The 19752-nt window shown below is 38.6% G+C and overlaps 1 protein-coding gene across 1 annotated transcript in view; it reads right to left on the bottom strand.

Annotated features, from left to right (window-relative positions):
* The window catches only part of PLCB1 (phospholipase C beta 1), a 679194-nt gene that overhangs the window by 235168 nt on the left and 424274 nt on the right, over positions 1–19752 (bottom strand). Inside the window, exon 4 of the mRNA XM_021688914.1 lies at positions 8757–8894. Within this exon, the coding sequence (XP_021544589.1) occupies positions 8757–8894 (138 nt within the window). The remainder of the gene's footprint in view (positions 1–8756; positions 8895–19752) is intronic.

A 19752-nucleotide genomic window follows, 5' to 3' on the forward strand; every position in this document is an offset into this window, starting at 1 on the left:
ATATATATATATATATATATATATATATATATATATATATATATGAACCTCATGTCTCTTAAGGTCAGTTTTAAATACACTGTTAATTTGGAGGAATGTCTAAGAGAATTCCCAGTTTTTGATGAATCAAGTTCATCAAGTTCTAGATCAGGAACAGCTAGTGGTGGCTGTGGCAGATCCTTTCACTGGTTCCTCTTTCTCTTCTCTTTTCCAATTTCATTTTGTAGACAATGATTTCTTTTTTCTTAAAAAAAAAAAGCACCCCCCCATTACACCTTCTCTCATGCCCTTCACCTAAAAGGCCTCAATTATTTGGCTCTTCAAAGCCATTGTAACTGGTGGGTGTGGGAGGGTGATAGGGACCATGACTCCATGAGCAGGAACAAGGTTGAGTTTGGGAAAGATGAACAGAATGGAAGCCACTGTGTTTAGTGCCAACCCTTACTCCTACTGAAAACCTTGGCAAACCGTGGAGAGAGATCTGTGCTGGGAAGAAAGGGCGTGGAGCAACCAGCTAAGGAGCCTCAATTTCTTCAACTCTAAAAAATGAGAAGATCAGAGTACATGTGTTCCAAGTCCCCATGGCTTAAAATTTTTCATGATCTGTCAATTGTTTTCAAGGGCTCAAAATCCCCTTCTCCCCTTTCTCTCCCCCTCTTTCCTTTTTTGTTTCCTCAAACACACATGTACTGAGTGCTTACTATACACTAAGCTAGATCCTGGGAACATAGAAATGAGTAAGCTATTGTTTCTGACTTTAAGCAGCTCATAAATCCCAGGTAGGGTTCAGATACACTGACAGATAATTACAGTGTGATAAATGACACAGAAAATATCCATGGGGTTCACCAAAGAGCATAGAAGGAAACTCCATTACTCATGGAGATCATGGGATGGAGGGGGAGATGGATGAGTTGTATTTAAGCTGAGTCCCTAAGGAGGCTTGGAAGTTCTCCTGGTGGACGAAATGGAGAAGGGAAGTCTAGCAAGGCACACAATTCTGAAGGCACCAAAATTAAAATTATAAAGGCAGAAAGAATCACAAGTAGTTAGGAGCTACTGGAGCAGAATGGTACAAGGGTCCAAGTGGTGAGTTATCAGCAACTGCATGGGCTGTTTGTTTTGGTCACTAATCAATCCCCAGTGTCCACCGAGATGCTTGCTACATACTAGGCCTTCAATAAATATTTGGTCACTAAATGAATGAAGACAGAAAACTTCATTTTGTAGGTAATAAGCAGTGAAAAAGATTTCAAGCATGATCAGGTTTGAGTTTTTTTTTTTTTTTTAAGATCATTCTTATGCAGATGGGCACATATAGTTGGAGAGCAAAGAGAGGGTTCTAAGAAAGTAGGTAGAAGGTGCCTATAGGTGAGACCTGTCAAGAATTTGAATAACATAGCAGGGGGAAGAGGGATAAGGAAAGAAATGTGAGAGCTAGTTAGGAAATTCAGAGACCTTGCACGTTATTTGGATGGTGGGTAAGCAAGAAAGGAAAATTGCCAGGGAATCCCAGGTCATACTCTCAAAATGAGTGAACTATATTTTCTATGACATTCATAGCTGCAGACATGGCCGAGGCTCCCTGAAAAGTCTAAAATAACAGCCATTCAAGGCTGATGTTCACTTTCTAGTGCATATCTTTGGAAAGCTCATTATTCTATGACATCAAAATGTAATAAATTAACATAGAGACATCCATTATTAAACATTATTTTTGCATGTGTGAATTACTGTTTAAAATACCAATTGGCTCAAACAGTTTGGTAAAGTACCATTATCTCTGAAAACTGAACATATTAAGATCTATGATCAGCAACACATATCTCACAGAAAGGCATATGTTTATAGCAACACTACTTATAATAGTCCTAAACTGGAAATTGCCTGAATGTTCATCAACTGTAGAATAGATAAATAAATTATGGTATAATATTAAGAGAATGAACTAAATTATAACCACATGTAAAAAATACAGAAGGATTTCATAAATATAATGTTGAATAATAATAATAATGTTGTCAGACCAGAAACAAAACATGTTTCCTGATTCCATTTACAGAGATTATAAAAACAGGTAAAACGAATCTATAAAGTTGGAGGTCAAAATAGGGGTGTGTTAGGGGCCCTTGGGTGGCTCAGTCCATTAAGTGTCTGCCTTCGGCTCAGGTTATGATCTCAGGGTCCTGAGATCAAGTCCCACATGGGGCTCCCTGCTCAGCAGGGCGTCTGCTTCTTCCTCTCCCTGCTCATGCTCTCTCTCTCTAATAAAAAAATTACGGTTATGTTAGTAGGGTAGACACTGGAGTGCTGGTGATGCCCCATTTCTTGATCTGGGTGCTATTTACATGGGTGTGTTGTCTTTTCAAAAATTTATCAAGTTATATTGGGGCACCTGTGTGGCTCAGTCTTTAAGTGTCTGCCTTCAGCTCAGGTCATGATCCCAAGGTCCTGGGATCAGGCCCCGCATTGGGCTCCCTGCTCTGAGGGAAGCCTGCTTCTCCCTCTCCCACTCCCCCTGCTTGCGTTCCTTCTCTCGCTTTGTCTCTCTCTGTCAAATAAATAAATAAAATCTTTTAAAAAAATCTTCAAAATAGTCATAATCAGTGCTTTTCAGTGAAAAGTTAAAAAACAATCTGGCTAAGTTCCTGCTAAATTGCATGTTTTTCCTATTTAAACATGTTTCAGAGAATTTAGTGTATAAAGAATTAAGGATGGAAAGCAATGGCATCTGCCAAACCTTGTGCAGAGAAATGAACACAAAATCTCCCCTGCAAAATTCTGTCATCAGGCATCTCATTCTTTTTTTTTTTTTTTTTAAGATTTTATTTATTTATTTGAGACAGAGAGAATGAGAGACAGAGAGCATGAGAGGGAGGAGGGTCAGAGGGAGAAGCAGACTCCCTGCCGAGCAGGGAGCCCGACGCGGGACTCGATCCCGGGACTCCAGGATCATGACCTGAGCCAAAGGCAGTCGCTTAACCAACTGAGCCACCCAGGCGCCCCAGGCATCTCATTCTTAACCCACTGGATCCTTGTTGTTTCAGTCCACTGCATCTTAGTACACTGGAGCAACACCTGGATGGAAATTTGCCAAACTAGGCAGTGGTTCAACAATATGTCCACCCAGAGGGCCTATCAGAGTGTCAGACTACTTAGGACTGAATATCAGAGCCTGAATCTCCAATCCTCTTTCTTAGGGTGGTAGGGTATGCTGCTAATATATTGCATTGAACAAAGACTGGAGATAGGAGTTGGGGAGGTTGAGGGAGGGCGTGAGCTTCTAGGGATCAGCCATGGAAAGGGACCAGAACCCAGGGCGAAGACATGCTGTCTTTGCACCCTGGGAATCCTCTTCGTTAACTATGAGACAGATTTCTTTCCTTGCTGAGGTTCTCTCAGTGAAGAGCGATCTACCAACAGTTACACACTGAATACCTGCAACCTGAAGGTAAACACCACCAGGCAATCCTGTAAACCACAGCCCCTGGCTCAGAGCAATCTTCTTTATGACATGACTGCAATGCTGTTTAGCTGCATGACTACACGGGGTAGTATTCACAACTAGAAGTCTTTTTCTGAGTAGCCCCTCACCTCAAAGAAAAACAGAATATTCAAAAGAGAGCCTGGAATTGGGCAGGTAGAAGACAATTGTTCTTTTTCTTCAAGCTCCTTGACCAACGGAAGAATCTGTATTGATCTGATAAATTGGTTAATATGCTCAAAACAACACTATTTGGGGGGCTGATGTGAATGATCTGTCTTTCGCAGTCCCTGGTCACCTTCAAAGAAATGCACCAACTGGTGCTGAGAAAGACTTGAGGGTTCAGATCATCTTTACTCTCAGCTGCTGACTTCTGTGTCCTTTGTCATGGAGAAAGTAAAGGCAATCAGAAAATGTCTTCAACTTTCTCCATCACGTGTATCCCTTACTGGCATCACTACCAAATATGCTCCACTCTTCCTTCTCTTCTTGATGAGATGCTCTTGCTCCTGTCTGAGCTTAGCTACTCTTTCTCTGAACTAGGGTAGGGTCAATACACTTTTTAAATAAAGGACCGGATAGTGAATATTTTAGGCTTTGTGGTCCATATGGTCTATGCCATAACTACTCATCTCTGTCTAGAGAAGGTAGCCATAGACACTATGTGAAAATGGACATTGCTGTGTTCCAATAAAAGTATAAAAACAGTGGTGGACCAGACGTAGCCCCTAGGCTGTAGTTTACTGAGCTCTGCATGAGATCCTACTGCATCTCCTACTCAAAGACTTGCTCTAGCAATTCTTCTTTCCTACATCAGCACATTGTTTTCCCTCTATGGGACCATTCCTATTAGCATACATGTATATTGTTGCTTCTCACATCTTAAAAACCATTTCTGGACCTTGCTTCCTATTTGTCTGCTGTCTTTCACATCAAAACTTCTAAAAAAGAGCAATCTTTTTTTTTTTTTAAAGATTTGATTTATTTATCTGACAGAGAGAGACAGCAAGAGAGGGAACACAAGCAGGGGGAGCGGGAGAGGGAGAAGCAGGCTTCCCACTGAGCAGGGAGCCTGATGCAGGGCTCGATCCCAGGACCCTGGGATCATGACCTGGGCTGAAGGGAGACACATAACGACTGAGCCACTCAGGCGCCCCCAAAAGAGCAAACTTTTCGGCTTCTTTTTTTCTCCCTTGTCAGTATTCCCCAGAGCCCATTCCAATAGGCTTTGACTTCACCACTCCACTGAAGTTACTCTAATCAAAGTCACTAATGACCTCTATGTCATTAAATGCAATGGTCCGCTCTTGGTCTTCATCTTGGGCAGCATTTGACCCTATTGTTGATCACTTTATTCTCCCTGAAATATTTTCTTCACCTGGCTTCCAATGACACATACTACCTCACTGCTCCTCACTGGCCTCCTTTTCTGATTCTTTCTTATCTCAATCTCTTCATGTTGGAGTAGTGATGACTCAGGTCTTGGACATCTTCTCTATCTACTTATTTCCTGGCTGATCTCATCCAGTCTCATTAAATATTATGTATAACCTGATGACTTTCAAATTAATGTATTATATTTGGCACTCAACTTCAGGCTCGTATATCCAACTCAACATATCCACTTGAGTGTCTAATAATGATTTCAATCTGAATATAAAAAACTGAACCCTTACTATATACCCCCAAATGTGTTACACTTTAGATTTTCTCTAAGATGTAAGTGGTATTTCTCTTGGGCCAAAACTCTAATATCATCCTTGATTCTTCTCTTTTTCTTGCATGCAACATACAATTCATAGGCCTCTGCTCTCAATTCTTCTTTCAAATATGTATATATATAGACTCCTTTTCATTTCCTCTGCAGCCCCATGTTGGTCCAAGTCACTAACAACTCACTTCAAATATTTTAGTAGTTTCACTGGTCTCCCTGCTTCCATTATTGCCTCTCCCCAGGCGGTCTATTATTGACTAAAGGGTTAAGTCAGGTTGTGTCCATCCTCTGCTCAAAACCCTCAATGGCTTCCATCTTCCTCACAATAAAAGTCAAAGTCCTTCAGAAGCCCATATCACAACACAAGGAATCAACTTCTGCTGCCTTGGCTAGTTTCCTTTGCTGATACCTTCGCACAAGTCAGGTAGCCGGGAGTGGAGAACTATTGGAAGTTAATGGTAGAAGAGTAAAAGGAAGGGTGGTGATATTCACCTCCTCCCCATGGCCCCCAAGAGAGGTCAGGCATCCCATGGAGGGGAACAGAAGTCCAGGAGTTCCAGGGGGTAATAAACGTGTATGTGTCCATTGGTCCCTAGGGGAGCAGAGGATGCAGGGAGAAGTATGCGACTCAGAGGGCAAAGGTGAAATCATCTATTTCCCTGGCACATTAAAAGGAGTGCCCTCCAGGGAGCAGGGAAAGCTAATACTTAGGGTATAGAGTGGTTGGAAAGTCAAGCTCCATAACAAAAATTATGACTGTTGTATAATTGCAAGAGATACCATATTTTTAGTCCAACTACAGAGAGAAAAATTGAAAGACAGTGTTCTCCCTTATCAATCTTTTAAGAGTCACTTGTCTTAAAGAATAAATAAAAAGTTCAAATTCAAGTGATTTATGTAAGAAAGAAAGCATGCAAATCTGGAATAATATATTTAGGAAAGTTCAAGTTCTAGTTCTGATTAATTTTTAAAATTGATCCAAGGGATTTCTCAGAAATCTATGATACTGCTGTAATTGAGCAAATTCCTTCAGATTTTTTCCCTTCTCTGCACACCCACATCTCCCCCACTCATGCCCTCTCCTCCTGCTTTATTCTTCCACACAGATCTCCATCTAACCTCCAGTATATTTCCTTCATAATTGTGATTTATCTGTTTATTTCTCCCAGAATGCTGGCTCTCAGCATTCTAGAATGTCGTATCCCTAACATTGGAATTGTGGTTGGCATAGAGAAGGCAACTGACAAATATGTGTTGAACGAATGAATGAGCCAGAATCCCTTCGTAAATAATTTCTTCTGGAGACATTCGAGTTTCGAAGCAGCTCAGGTTTCTGTCAGGCATTCTACATAATGAGAGAGGTTGTCTCCTTTGGTGTTGCCGCTACACAAAACATCATGTACATAATGGGCCCCAGAGATTAAATAAAAGGTGTGATGTTATGAGACAATACTGACAATTAGAAGGAGGGAAAGTAAGTTTTCAGAGTAAAGTGGTGTTTGCAAATCTTAACCTTCTGGCTGAGCAATTTCAGTGGGGAAAAAAAATACCCTACTGGGAAGGCAGGAAATGCAAAACATATTCTGTAGCTTCATTAATTATACCAGGAACATCAAGTTGCTGCTGAAAAAAATGTCTACAGATGCAGTCCTGATGGGGAATATTACAGGGCTCAGAAATCAAAATCCCCAAAGAAAATTAGTGGGTAGGAGTGCACAGAGAGGAGGAAATTGAATATGTTTTAAACATAACTGCACAAAGGTTTAATGCAGTATAAGATATGTAGATTGGCTTCTAATATAAAATCTATATTCACTCTTTTTTTTTTTTTAAAGATTTTATTTATTTATTTGACAGAGAGAGACACAGTGAGAGAGGGAACACAAGCAAGGGGGAGTGGGAGAGGGAGAAGCAGGCTTCCCGTGGAGCCGGGAACCCAATGTGGGACTCGATCCCAGGACCCTGGGACCATGAGCTGAGCCGAAGGCAGTTGCTTAACGACTGAGCCACCCAGGCGCCCTCTATATTCACTCTTAGTAAAAGCCTCCCTGAAAGTCACTGTCATTTACTGAATGTTTCTGAGAGTTAATGAATCTCCTGAATTGGTTATTTTTTAAACTGAATATGGTTGTATTTGGGGAAATATATTTTAAAAATATTTTTGCAAATCATTACTATTTATTTATCCATGTTCATTCATCCATCCATCCAACCATCCATCCATATACTGAGAAATGAAGTATATACAACTCACAGATTACTAACAGTACACCAGAATAAGAACTCTTGCTAGGCAAGTATTACGCTGTCACACTGAATGTTTCACAAAACTGAAGTCTATCCAAAGGTCAAAGTAAGTTATACTACAGAAGCAAATGAATGACTTGGTTCTTAAAGAGGGAAAATAGACTAGGTCTGTAACACAGTCTTGGAGAATAGTTTCTAAAGACCTCATGCTGTTAAAACTGGTGGCATTTCATTTCATTCCTTTGGAAGAAGTAAAGTTGATGCCATGTAAATGTTGGAAATAAGCCTCTACCATAATCACTAAAGAATTAGAGGTCAGGTCATTACTTTTGGTGTAGCTCAAAGAAATGTCAGACCACTAAGGGTTAAAAATGTATAAATCATAATGATGACTGGCTTGACATGACCCCATAGTTGTGATCCTTGACACGAGAAGTTCTATAATGGCACAGATATGACATACAGACTTAAAAGTATTCTTTGATTCATATTCTTAATTCTTGAAGGGAAGGTATGAAGGGTAAGGATCATCATTAGTATCCTGTGAACTGTAAACATGAAAAAAAGAAAGCCCTTCTTTTGATATGTTCATTTCAGTGCTCTGATTTTCATGGCAATTGGATTATCCCAGAGAAAACATCAAAGTGGAGTCCAGGGTTCCCAGAAATTAATGGCTTCTTGTTTGATAAATCTTGCCTGTATTCTAGTTACTTCTGTATGTATCTGAAAGGCATGCTATGATAGTAAATTAGCAAGTCCTTAATGGAGAGGACCTGTCTAATTTACTATTCTAATCCATAACTGAATAAATGTTATTTATTGTCATTATTTGAAATTTTTGTTTTAAAATTGTTTTATTTCTGCTCATATTCATTGAGCAGCTACCATGTGCATGCTGGTGGGCTAGGGGCTACACAGGGTAAAAGAAGTTAAAAGGTGTTAAGGATATCTGCTCTCAAGGAGAGGATTGGAAAGGAGATGGGGTCAGAAGTGGTTTGGGATGAGGCTAAAAAAAAAAATGTGTGAGGACAAGGTGTTGAAGTGAAATAAAACATGGTTTCACTTATATTTTCTTCTGCAAAGAAGTTACATCAAATGCCTTATTCCTAATGAAAAATCTCCATAATTCTTAGTAGATGCCATTATTTGGAAGCATTTGAATTACACTTCTACTTGGCAGCTGAATTATTTTCACATGTAATTTCAACACATGTTAAATATGACAAAAACTCAATCTTTTGCAGGCATCAGTACAACGTCATAAGGATTCAGAGTGAGGTGACAAACGTCAGAAGTTTCTATCCACTGTACCTTGGCCACTTCTTCTTGGAAAGCCACGAGATTCAAATGGGAGATGTTAACCAAGTCAGGCCCATATACCACTGTTATCATGCGATGCTCCAGGCGCCCGATGTTCCCCACATCCAAAAGTTCACGTAATTTGGGGTCCTGGATAATAAACATTGAAAAAAGTTAGTCTATACCTAGAAATTCCAACATGGTAGCATAGTTTTAAAAGCATTAGACCTAGAAAGCCTTCAGAACAAAATTGCCTTTTATTCTTACTAAAAAAACAGTATGATTGAGGTTCCAAATTCCATCATGGCCCAGAGAGGTAAAGTAACTTGCTGAAAGGTTATGGAGAGAGAATTTCTTACTCAAGTCTTATGGTCCTTATGGAATTACATGAAGTGAAATGAGTGAGACAGAGAAAGACAAATGCTGCATGTAGAATTTTTAAAAAAAGGTGAACTCAGAGAAACGAGAGTGGAGAGGTGGATACCAGGAGCAGGGGGTGTGGGGAAAATGAGGAGATTTTGTCCAAAGAGTACAAACTTCCAGATACAAGATGAATAAGTTCTAAGGACCTAATATACTGCATGAGGATTAAAGTTAATAATATTGTATTATATACTGGAAAGATGCTAATAGTGTAGATCTTAAATGTTCTCACTACAAGAAAGAAATGGTTATTATGTGATGTGATGGAGGTGTTGGCTAATGCTGTGGTGGTAATCATCTTGCAATATATGCATGCATCAAATCATCACGTTGTACATCTTAAACTTACACAATATCATATGGTAATTATACCTCAATAAACCTAGAAAAAAATAAGAATTATGGTCCTCAGTCAATAGCTCTTTCTGTCACACGTCCTTTAGTAGCATATTTTTATGTGCCATAATTCTCCCTCTTTTTCCTCCAATCATCCCATGAATCACATAGTGAAATACAAAATCTCATCTCTCTCCTCAATTCATGACACATTAAGATAAAGAAGGTGATTCTTGTAGAATCAAAACATGATAATGATATCTAGGGCTGAGGCAGAAACATGGCTGAGAGTCACAGTTTGGACCTTCTCCAACACGGAGTTACGTTGTAAAGAAATAGGCTGTTAGACTGGGCAAAATGGCAGCACCTGTCATGAATATGTTCATTTCAATTCCATCCTCAGAACATACTGGGATTTGGACAGAGAGAACTTCTGCAGTCTTCAGAGCAAGTTCCATTCTTTGGGATACCGTAAGTGAAGATCCCTTGGAGATCTAGTCCTGCTAGATTTGGGAGGTTTCCGAACCTCCCAAATTGAAAGTAAGACTTAAAATAGGACTCATTCTCCTTGGCTGAATTCATTTTCCTCTCATAGGAAATAAGAGGTCCATGCAGAAAATTAACATCAAATCAATCACTTATCCAATCTGCAGCCAGCTTCTGAGCAAGGAATAAATTTGTATTCTTATTTATTTAGCTAAATGCTGGGCCAATGGGGCTTGGTTATTCTGATCTCCTTTCTGAGGCTTTTATTCACAGCATGCTTACAAAGAAAAAGTGGACTTAAAAAAACAAGAAAGAAAATAAACAAAACCTTCCCAGCTAAATTCTTTTATTCAGTGCCATTAATTCTTAGTTAATAAAACTTTCTCTTGTTTGGCTGTGTTAAGAGGAACATTTTCAGGTAAGTTATGAAGAGAGAAAAATCCATCTCAAAGATGTGCCCAATATAACTAAAACTTCAACTCCACTAACAAGTTGGGAACTTATCAAGTACATCAGGCCTCCTAGAAAGATCAAATGTTATCACAAGAACATCAGTTTGCATGGCCTAGAAAAGGAGAGGAACAGAGGAAAAATTTTATTAAGTAAACAATAACAAAAAAGGGAAATTTTTAGCATTCTAGCGTTAATGAAAGATTAAAAGAAAAGGTTCAGGAAGAATGGACTTTCTGTGAAGTCTAATAAAGAATGATTCTAGCTGTTCTGTGATATGTTTAATTGCATCCTGATTTTTAAAAAGTTTTATTTATTTTTTAATTCAAGTATAATTAACATAGTGTTATGTTAGTTTCATGTGTACAATACAATGATGAAACAATTCTGTACATTTCTTAGTGCTCATCACTATAATTGTACTTAACCTCCTTAACTTATTTCACTCATCCCCCCACCCACCTCCCTGCTGGCTACTACCAGCTTGTTCTCTGGATTTAAGAGTCTGTTTTTTTGTCACTTTTTTTTTTCTTTGTTGGTTTGCATCACAGTTTTTGAATATGTTTGAAGCAAGATTAGAAAAGAAAATGATCAATACTTTTAATATTGTTTTTTGTATACTTGGAAGAGAAAGGTAATTCTCAGAAACCATCTGAAACTTATAAATCACAAGTTTTGAATCAATGATTACAGAGTCTATCTGCAATATTGTGATTTATAAGAAAAATAAATTTGGTCATTCAGATGACCAAAATATATTTTTTCATATGTATTTGGTCTTCATCTGAAGTTCCTGGCTCACAGTCCCTAAAACCAGAACATTTTCTGTTCAGTCTGTATTACTTTACTGACTAATTCTCATGTCTTTTAAAACCACTTTTGTGCAAATGGCAAGATCTCATTCCTTTTGATGGCTGCATAATATTCCATTGTATATATATACCACAACTTCTTTTTTTTTTTTAAAGATTTTATTTATTTATTTGAGAGAGAGAGAATGAGAGACAGAGAGCATGAGAGGGAGGAGGGTCAGAGGGAGAAGCAGACCCCCTGCTGAGCAGGGAGCCCGATGCGGGACTCGATCCCGGGACTCCAGGATCATGACCTGAGCCGAAGGCAGTCGCTTAACCAACTGAGCCACCCAGGCGCCCCACATCTTCTTTATCCATTCATCTGTCGATGGACATCTTGGCTCTTTCCATAGTTTGGCTATTGTGGACATTGCTGAAGTGGTGGGGGGTGGGAAGGATGGGGTGGCTGGGTGATAGACACTGGGGAGGGTATGTGCTATGGTGAGCACTGTGAATTGTGCAAGACTGTTGAATCACAGATCTGTACCTCTGAAACACATAATACAATATATGTTTAAAAAAAAAAAGATAGCAGGAGGGGAAGAATGAAGGGGGGGAAATCGGAGGGGGAGAGAACCATGAGAGACGATGGACTCTGAAAAACAAACTGAGGGTTCTAGAGGGGAGGGAGTGGGAGGATGGGTTAGCCTGGTGATGGGTATTAAAGAGGGCACGTTCTGCATGGAGCACTGGGTGTTATGCACAAACAATGAATCATGGAACACTACATCAAAAATTAATAATGTAATGTATGGTGATCAACATAACAATAAAAAAACCACTTTTGTGCACTTATTATATAGTGATTGATTAAAGAGTACCATCTCTCAGAACTGTATGGACTAGGTGTGGGGGTCAAGGGGTTCACTTCAGTTGTCCTTAAGCTATAGGAATGCAAGGCAAGTAGACAGCACTTAGAGAAGGTGCCAGAATAGAAAATAATTCTGGGGGTGCTTGGGTGGCTCAGTTGGTTAAGTGTCTGTCTTTGGCTCAGGTCATGATCTCAGGGTCCTGGGATCGAGTCCCTCATCGGGCTCCCTGCTCAGCGGGGAGTCTGACTCTCCCTCTGCCTCTTGCTCATGCTCTCTCTCTCCATCTCTCTCAAATAAATAAATAAATAAAATATTTAAAAAAAGAAAATAATTCTGGAAAAAGACAATATTGTTAGGTATGGTCAACAGGAATTTATAAGATGATCAATTCTTTGTGGCATCTCTGTAAAAATTTTCCCACTAATGGCTGTTTATATATAATTTTAAAAACAATGGATTTTTATGTAATTAGAAGTATGGAATGCAGTATTTGGAGGTAATGTCTGGGATTGGGAGGATAAGGCAGACTAGCAAAATGATGGTGCTGATGATTGAATCTGAGTAGCAGGTATCTGAGAAACCATTCTATAAGTCTCTCTTTATCTGAGACGGTTGTACAATAAATAATAACAAAGAGTATTGAGCATGAACTGCAGGCACAGTAAGATTTGAGAAATATTCTTTCAATAGTAACCACAATATTTTAAAATTATGTAATTCTGGAAGTAAATAGAGAAATTGCTTAAAGTATATAATAAACAAGTTCCTTACTAATGTCTTTTTTTAGTGATTGATCATACCAATTTATTTTTTAAAGATTTGATTTATTTGACAGAGAGAGAGAGCATAAGCAGGGGGAGTGGCAGGCAGAGGGAGAGGGAGAAGCAGGCTTCCCGCTGGGCAGGGAGCCCGATGCAGGACTCAATCCCAAGACTCCAGGATCATGATCTGAGCCAAAGGCAGAAGCTCAACCGTCTGAGCCACCCAGGCGCCCCGATCATACCAATTTTTAAACTATATTTTACTGTCTTTCTTACCATTAATCATTTTGTTTGTTTTTATAACTACATCTTTTCTTTATATTTTATTTTTTAATCAACATCAAGCTTGGGTTATGTTAGCGTTCTCTCCCTTAAGAAATTACTTTTCTTTTTACCTATACTCTGAGTTTTCTCATTTTGAACTCAATATCCCAAGGTAACAGGGTGGCTTCAAACCTTTGTCTCATTATTGAGCATGTTGACATACGAAGGGTATAGTGAAAAAGATATTTGTCCTTTCAAGTACCAAAAGTTGCCCGCAGTTGTTTTCAGCAGAGGAGACCCTCAGAGAATAAGCAAAGAGGGAATTATCTGGAAGGATAAACAGCAAAGGCACCAAAGTGTTTGGAGGACCTTATAGGTAGAAGGAATTTAATGGAAACGTCTAAAAAAATGGTTGTTTCTGGGGTACATCAGTCTCAGGTCTGGAGATATGAGTGGCTGCATTTCAAAAAGAAATGAATAAAATTAAAATAGTAACAATAACAAAAGCCTACAGACAATTTGCATGAAAACCACCCTCTCCTAAAAACTTATCCTACTAAGGATTTTATGTCTGAGATTCATTCTTTTTCTTTCTTTCTTTCTTTCTTTCTTTCTTTCTTTCTTTCTTTCTTTTTCTTTTCTTTTCTTTCTTTCTTCCTTCCTTCCTTCCTTCCTTCCTTCCTTCCTTCCTTCCTTCCTTCCTTCCTTCCTTTCTTTCTTCCTTCCTTCCTTTCTTCCTTCGAGAGAAAAGGAGGGGGAGAGAGAGCAAGCACACACACATATGCATGAGTGAGGGAGGGGCAGAGGGTGAGAGAGAATCCTAAGCAGGGCTCAGTCTCAGGCCCTGAGATCATGACCTGAGCCGAAATCAGGGGTCAGATGCTCATCTGACTGAGCCACCCAGGCATCCTTGTCTGAGATTTTCTTATTGATTGAAACTCCTGACCAGTTTTCAGAGAAGTATTTACCTACTCAGGTTACTACCAGACTCAAACACATTTCTTGGTTGCTGCTATATATGAAAAATTTTTAAGGGTTTTATTTATTTATTTGACAGAGAGAGAGCACAAGCAGGGGGAGCGGCAGGCAGAGGGAGAGGGAGAAGCAGGCTCCCTGCTGAGCAAGGACCCCGATGCAGGGTTTGATCCCAGGACCCTGGGATCATGACCTGAGCCAAAGGCAGACACTTCACAACTGAACCACCCAGGCACCCCCCTTGAAATTTTTATAACGAAAACAAGCTATCTCTACAATTCTGTAAAAATGTTCAATTTTTCTATTGAAGAACACTAAAGAACACAGCTCAGAAAAAAATAAGAGGAGAGATGAACTTGGAATTTCATATTTTCACTAAGCTGTCACTCAAGGCCTGCTTTCTCCTGAGAATATCCTAGATATGTCTCCACGGTGAGAATTAACCAGACCAGCTACGAATTTTGGCAGCTATAATTTAACTGCACCGTGCAAGTTAAGTCCTAGATCACTTCCATTCCCCTAAGAGTTACAAAATAGAGACTGAATAAGCTCACTTTCTTTCAATCATCAGGATTCATGATTAAATTACTTCATGTCTGTTGCAAAGAAAGTTCCTCAAGTTAGTAATTCTCATTTCCAGGGATAATAGACTACTGAAGAAAGTAATGTATGTATTACTTGTAATTGTATCATTTAAAATGTTAGAAATTAATAGAAGGGATAAACACAAGCCAAAAGATGATTTTTCAAAGAGTTAAAAAGCCAATTTTAACCTTTATTCCTTAATATGACTTTTAAAGAAAAGCTATTTTATTTGTATGTTTGATATCCACAAGATAAAATACCTTTTCAAGACCTGTACATTTCATTTTTGACACCAGAAAATTTTTGATGCAGAAACTATACCTTACTCATCCCCATGCAATATATCTTTAAAGGGTTTTAGGCTTATGGAACAAATTTGTATATTAGGTTAATTTTATTCTCAGCATTTTATGCCATATTTTCAACCTGAATTATAGATATATGGATGTAACTTTAATCCATTAATGGATCAGGTATGTCGATGTCTTCCCATTTAACACTCAGTAAAATAGAAATAGAGTGACAGATTCCCTGTTATACTTAAGAGACCTTAGAAAAGTATGGCTAAAATTTTAGATATAAAGTTACCTTTTCTTTGAAGGCAGAGCAAACCCTTTTTATGCTTTATTCAAATTTTGTTGTAAAGGAAAGATATTAACTTATATCCAGGATGGTTCTCCATCAAGCTCTTGAAATTAATATTTGCTTCTCAAAAAATAAAGATAGATTAACAAATTCCCTTGGTATCAATACTTATCCTTACACTTCTCATTTTAAAAGTTTCCCTCTCCTAGATATTTGCAAATGACATGTCTGATAAAGGGTTAGTATCCAAAATATATGAAGAACTTATAAAACGAATGAATAATCCAATTGATTATTGGATCAAATGAATAATCCAAATGAATAATCCAGTTAAAATGGACGGAAGATATGAATAGACATTTTTCCAAAGAAGACACACAGATAGCCAATGGACACATGAAAAGATGCTCAATATCACTCATCATCACAGAAATGTAAATCAAAACTACAATGATATCACCTCACACTCATCAGAATGACTAAAATCAACAACATAAACAACTGGTGTTGGCGAGGATGTGGAGAAAAGGAACACTTTTGCATTGCTGGTGGTAATGCAAACTGGTGCAGCCACTCTTGAAAACAGTATGAAGATTCCTCAAAAAGTTAAGAGTAAAACTACCCTATGATCCAGCAATTTCACTACTAGGTATAGTATAAATATATATATATATATATATATATGTATAGTATAAATATATATATATATATATCACTACTAGGTATAGTATAAATATATAGAGAGTATAAATATATATATATTATATATATATAATAAAAAATACTAATTCAAAGGGATACATGCATCCTAATGTTTATAGCAGCATTATTTACAATAGCCAAATTATGGAAACAGCCCAAGCATCCATCAATTGATGAATGGATAAAGAAGATGTGTTATATACCTACACAATAGAATATTATTCGGCCATAAAAAAGAATGAAATCTTGCCATTCGCAATGACATGAGAATGGAGCTAGAGAGTATAATGCTTAGTGAAATAAATCAGTTAGGAAAAGACAAATACCATATGATTTCAATCATATGTAGAATTTAAGAAACAAAATAAATGATCAAAAGGGGAGGAAAACTAAGAAGTAGACTCTGAACTATAGAGAACAAACTGATGATTACCAGAGGGGAGATGGGGAGGCAAATGGGTTAAATAAGTGATGGGGATTAAGGAGGGCACCTGCCATGATGAGCACTGGTGGTGTATGGAACTGTTGAATCACTATATTGTACACCTGAAACTAATATTACATTGTATGTTAACTACCTGGAATTTAAATAAAAACTTAAAAAAATAAAATAAGAGTTTCTTTCTCCTTTTAACGAATGTGATGAGGAATGCCATTCTCTTCAGGATGTACCAGTAGCTTAGGCAGATGACACAGCCATCAAGCCTTTTTAAATAAAACACTATCCCTTTGCATGAACCACAACTCTGAAATACAGTGCCGTGAACATTCTCCTATGCAGAGAGGAAGACTTGGAGGATGTTGTTTAGGCATTTTTTCCTCTAAGTGAAAGATGAGGGGGGCTTGAATATTTTTCAGCTATTCCTTTAGATGGAGGGAGCAAGAGGAAAACACACTGACTATGACAAAGAAAATGACTATGGGCTAATACTAGAAAGAAAAAAGAGCAGATAGAGTACTGTCATTCAGATTTCACAGTGGTATTGTCATAACAAGATCATTTATGTTTATTTTGGAGAGAGTGGTGATGAATGTGTAAAGACAACCTCCATTCCACTCATGGGGAGCCTCAGTGTACAAATAAATCTACTGATGGAAAAAAGAAGACAGAATTGGCCTGCCTATGCATCTCCATCCAAAATACAGTAGCTCAAAGATGCCAGGCATGAATTGATTGAGCTAAAATTAACATGCTATTCAAACCTAAAATTAAAAAAATAGTTTGAAAAAATGTAAAGGCAACCATCCCCAAAATTATTCCCCTTGAATATGGACATATCCATGGGGCTAAAAGTTTGGTTACCCTTGGGAATGGCCACAGAGATGAGATAAAATTCAAAGAGAATGTCCAAAATAGCATTCTAGTGCTTAATTAAAAATTCAACTGTTTGATGTTTTTCTCCTCTCCATAAACAAGCTGAGTGTGATTTCATGTATTTTCAAAAGCTAGAAAGAAAAGAAAGAGAAAGAGGGTCCTGGAGGCATGCAGGTGCCTTTTTCTGCTACCCCCAGAAGTAGCAGAAAAAGAGAATTAAAATAAAGTGCCCGGATGCCTGGGAACAAGAGAGTTAGTCCCGGAATGTGGAGATGTTCAAGGAACATTTGACAGAGCTGGACAAATGCTGTCAGTTTCAAGAAGTTGCATTATCTGAGCCCGTTGCAATACACCTGCTTGGCTAATAGGATGTTTGTCTTGATGCTCCAGAAGCAGACGTGAGTGAACAATCTGGAGGCAAGTAGGTTAATTTGGAGGTGATAACGGGAAGGGCAATGAAGGAGTGGTAAAGTGAGATGGGAGGAAAGAAAGCCAAAAACAGTGTGTTAATAGGAGGTTTACCACTTTGAGCAACTGAGGCTCAATCCATCCAGGGCCATTCCAAGAGACTGTGAAGAACACACCTAAGAATGTTCCCCAAGGAACACTGATCTGTTAAATCCTATCTGTCATTGGTGGGGAGTGTCTCCTGGGGTGCTAACTCTCTTGCATTATGGCCAGAAAGCATTCTCAGGACTATATGGGAACCCTGCAGGTCACCTCTGGGGGTGGGATACCAGTGCCCTGAAAATGTCTGTTATACTGTTGAAGTAGTGACTGGAAGAAATAAGAAAATTTCATCCTGATATTGATTCATCTTCATGTATTCTATGGGATCTGCTTTTGAAGGAATCTCATTCAGGCAAATAGACAGGTTCTAACTATTCAGTTCTCTATAAAAATAATAAATGTATCTCATTGAGGTTTTGATTTGGATTTCCCTGATGCTGAGCGATGTTGAGCACTTTTTCATGTGTCTGTTGGCCATTTGGATGTCTTCTTTGGAAAAATGTCTGCTCATGGCTTCTGCCCATTTCTTGATTGGATCATTTGTTCTTTGGGTGTTGACTTTAAGAAGTTCTTTATAGATTTTGGATACTAGTCCTTTATCTGATATGTCATTTGCAAATATCTTCTCCCATTCTGTTGGTTGTCTTTTGGTTTTGTTGACTGTTTCTTTTGCTGTGCAAAAGCTTTTTATCTTGATGAAGTCCCAATATTTCATTTTTGCCCTTCCTTCCCTTGCCTTTGGCGATGTTTCTAGGAAGAAGTTGCTGTGGCTGAGGTCGAAGAGGTTGCTGCCTATGTTCTCCTTTATGATTTTGATGGACTCCTGTCGGAGGGTGTTATGCTGAGCGAAATAAGTCAATCAGAGAAAGACATGTATCATATGACCTCACTGATCTGAGGAATTCTTAATCTCAGGAAACAAACTGAGGGTTGCTGGAGTGGTGGGGGGTGGGAGGGATGGGGTGGCTGGGTGATAGACACTGGGGAGGGTATGCGCTATGGTGAGCACTGTGAATTGTGCAAGACTGTTGAATCACAAGATCTGTACCTCTGGAACAAATAATACAATATATGGTAAAAAAAAAAAAAAAAGGAAGAAGATAGCAGGAGGGGAAGAATGAAGGGGGGGAAATTAGAGGGGGAGATGAACCATGGGAGACGATGGACTCTGAAAAACAAACTGAGGGTTCTGGAGGGGAGGGGGTTGGGAGGATGGGTTAGCCTGGTGATGGGTATTAAAGAGGGCACGTTCTGCATGGAGCACTGGGTGTTATACACAATGAATCATGGAACACTACATCAAAAACTAATGATGTAATGTATGGTAATTAACCTAACAATAAAAATTTTTAAAAAAATTATAAATGTAATGGCAATAGGTTCATCTAATTAGTAACTTAGTTATGTGTCAAAAACCACTCTCACTGTTCTATATTTCCCCCTTCATTTCATCAACAAATTAACACTGAGAGGTAGCTATTTTTTCCCCCAATTTGCAAATGAGAACTCTGAGGTTTAGGGGGGTAATTTGTCCAGTTTTATAAAATGGGGGGAAGGGAGATTTGATTCCAAGTACATCTGATTGTAAAGTCTCAGCTTTTTGTATATGATCTCGTGTTAAAAAGTGTAGCCAATTGGATGGAGTTTATATAAAAATAGTGCAAATATTTCAAGTTGCAGAATAAACCTCAGTAAATCAGCATCCAGCCATCTCCTGTAGAGATATTTTAGACAGTTCGTAGAAATACAAAATTACCCAAATGTGAAAAAGAATTTTTTTTAAGATTTTATTTATTTATTTGACAGAGAGAGAGACAGCGAGAAAGGGAACACAAGCAGGGGAGTGGGAGAGGGAGAAGCAGGCTTCCTGCAGAGCAGGGAGCCTGATGCAGGACTCGATCACAGGATCCTGGGATCATGACCTGAGCGGATGGCAGACGCTTAACGACTGTG

Source organism: Neomonachus schauinslandi, chromosome 10 (assembly GCF_002201575.2).
Source record: "Neomonachus schauinslandi chromosome 10, ASM220157v2, whole genome shotgun sequence".
Lineage (NCBI taxonomy): Eukaryota > Metazoa > Chordata > Mammalia > Carnivora > Phocidae > Neomonachus > Neomonachus schauinslandi.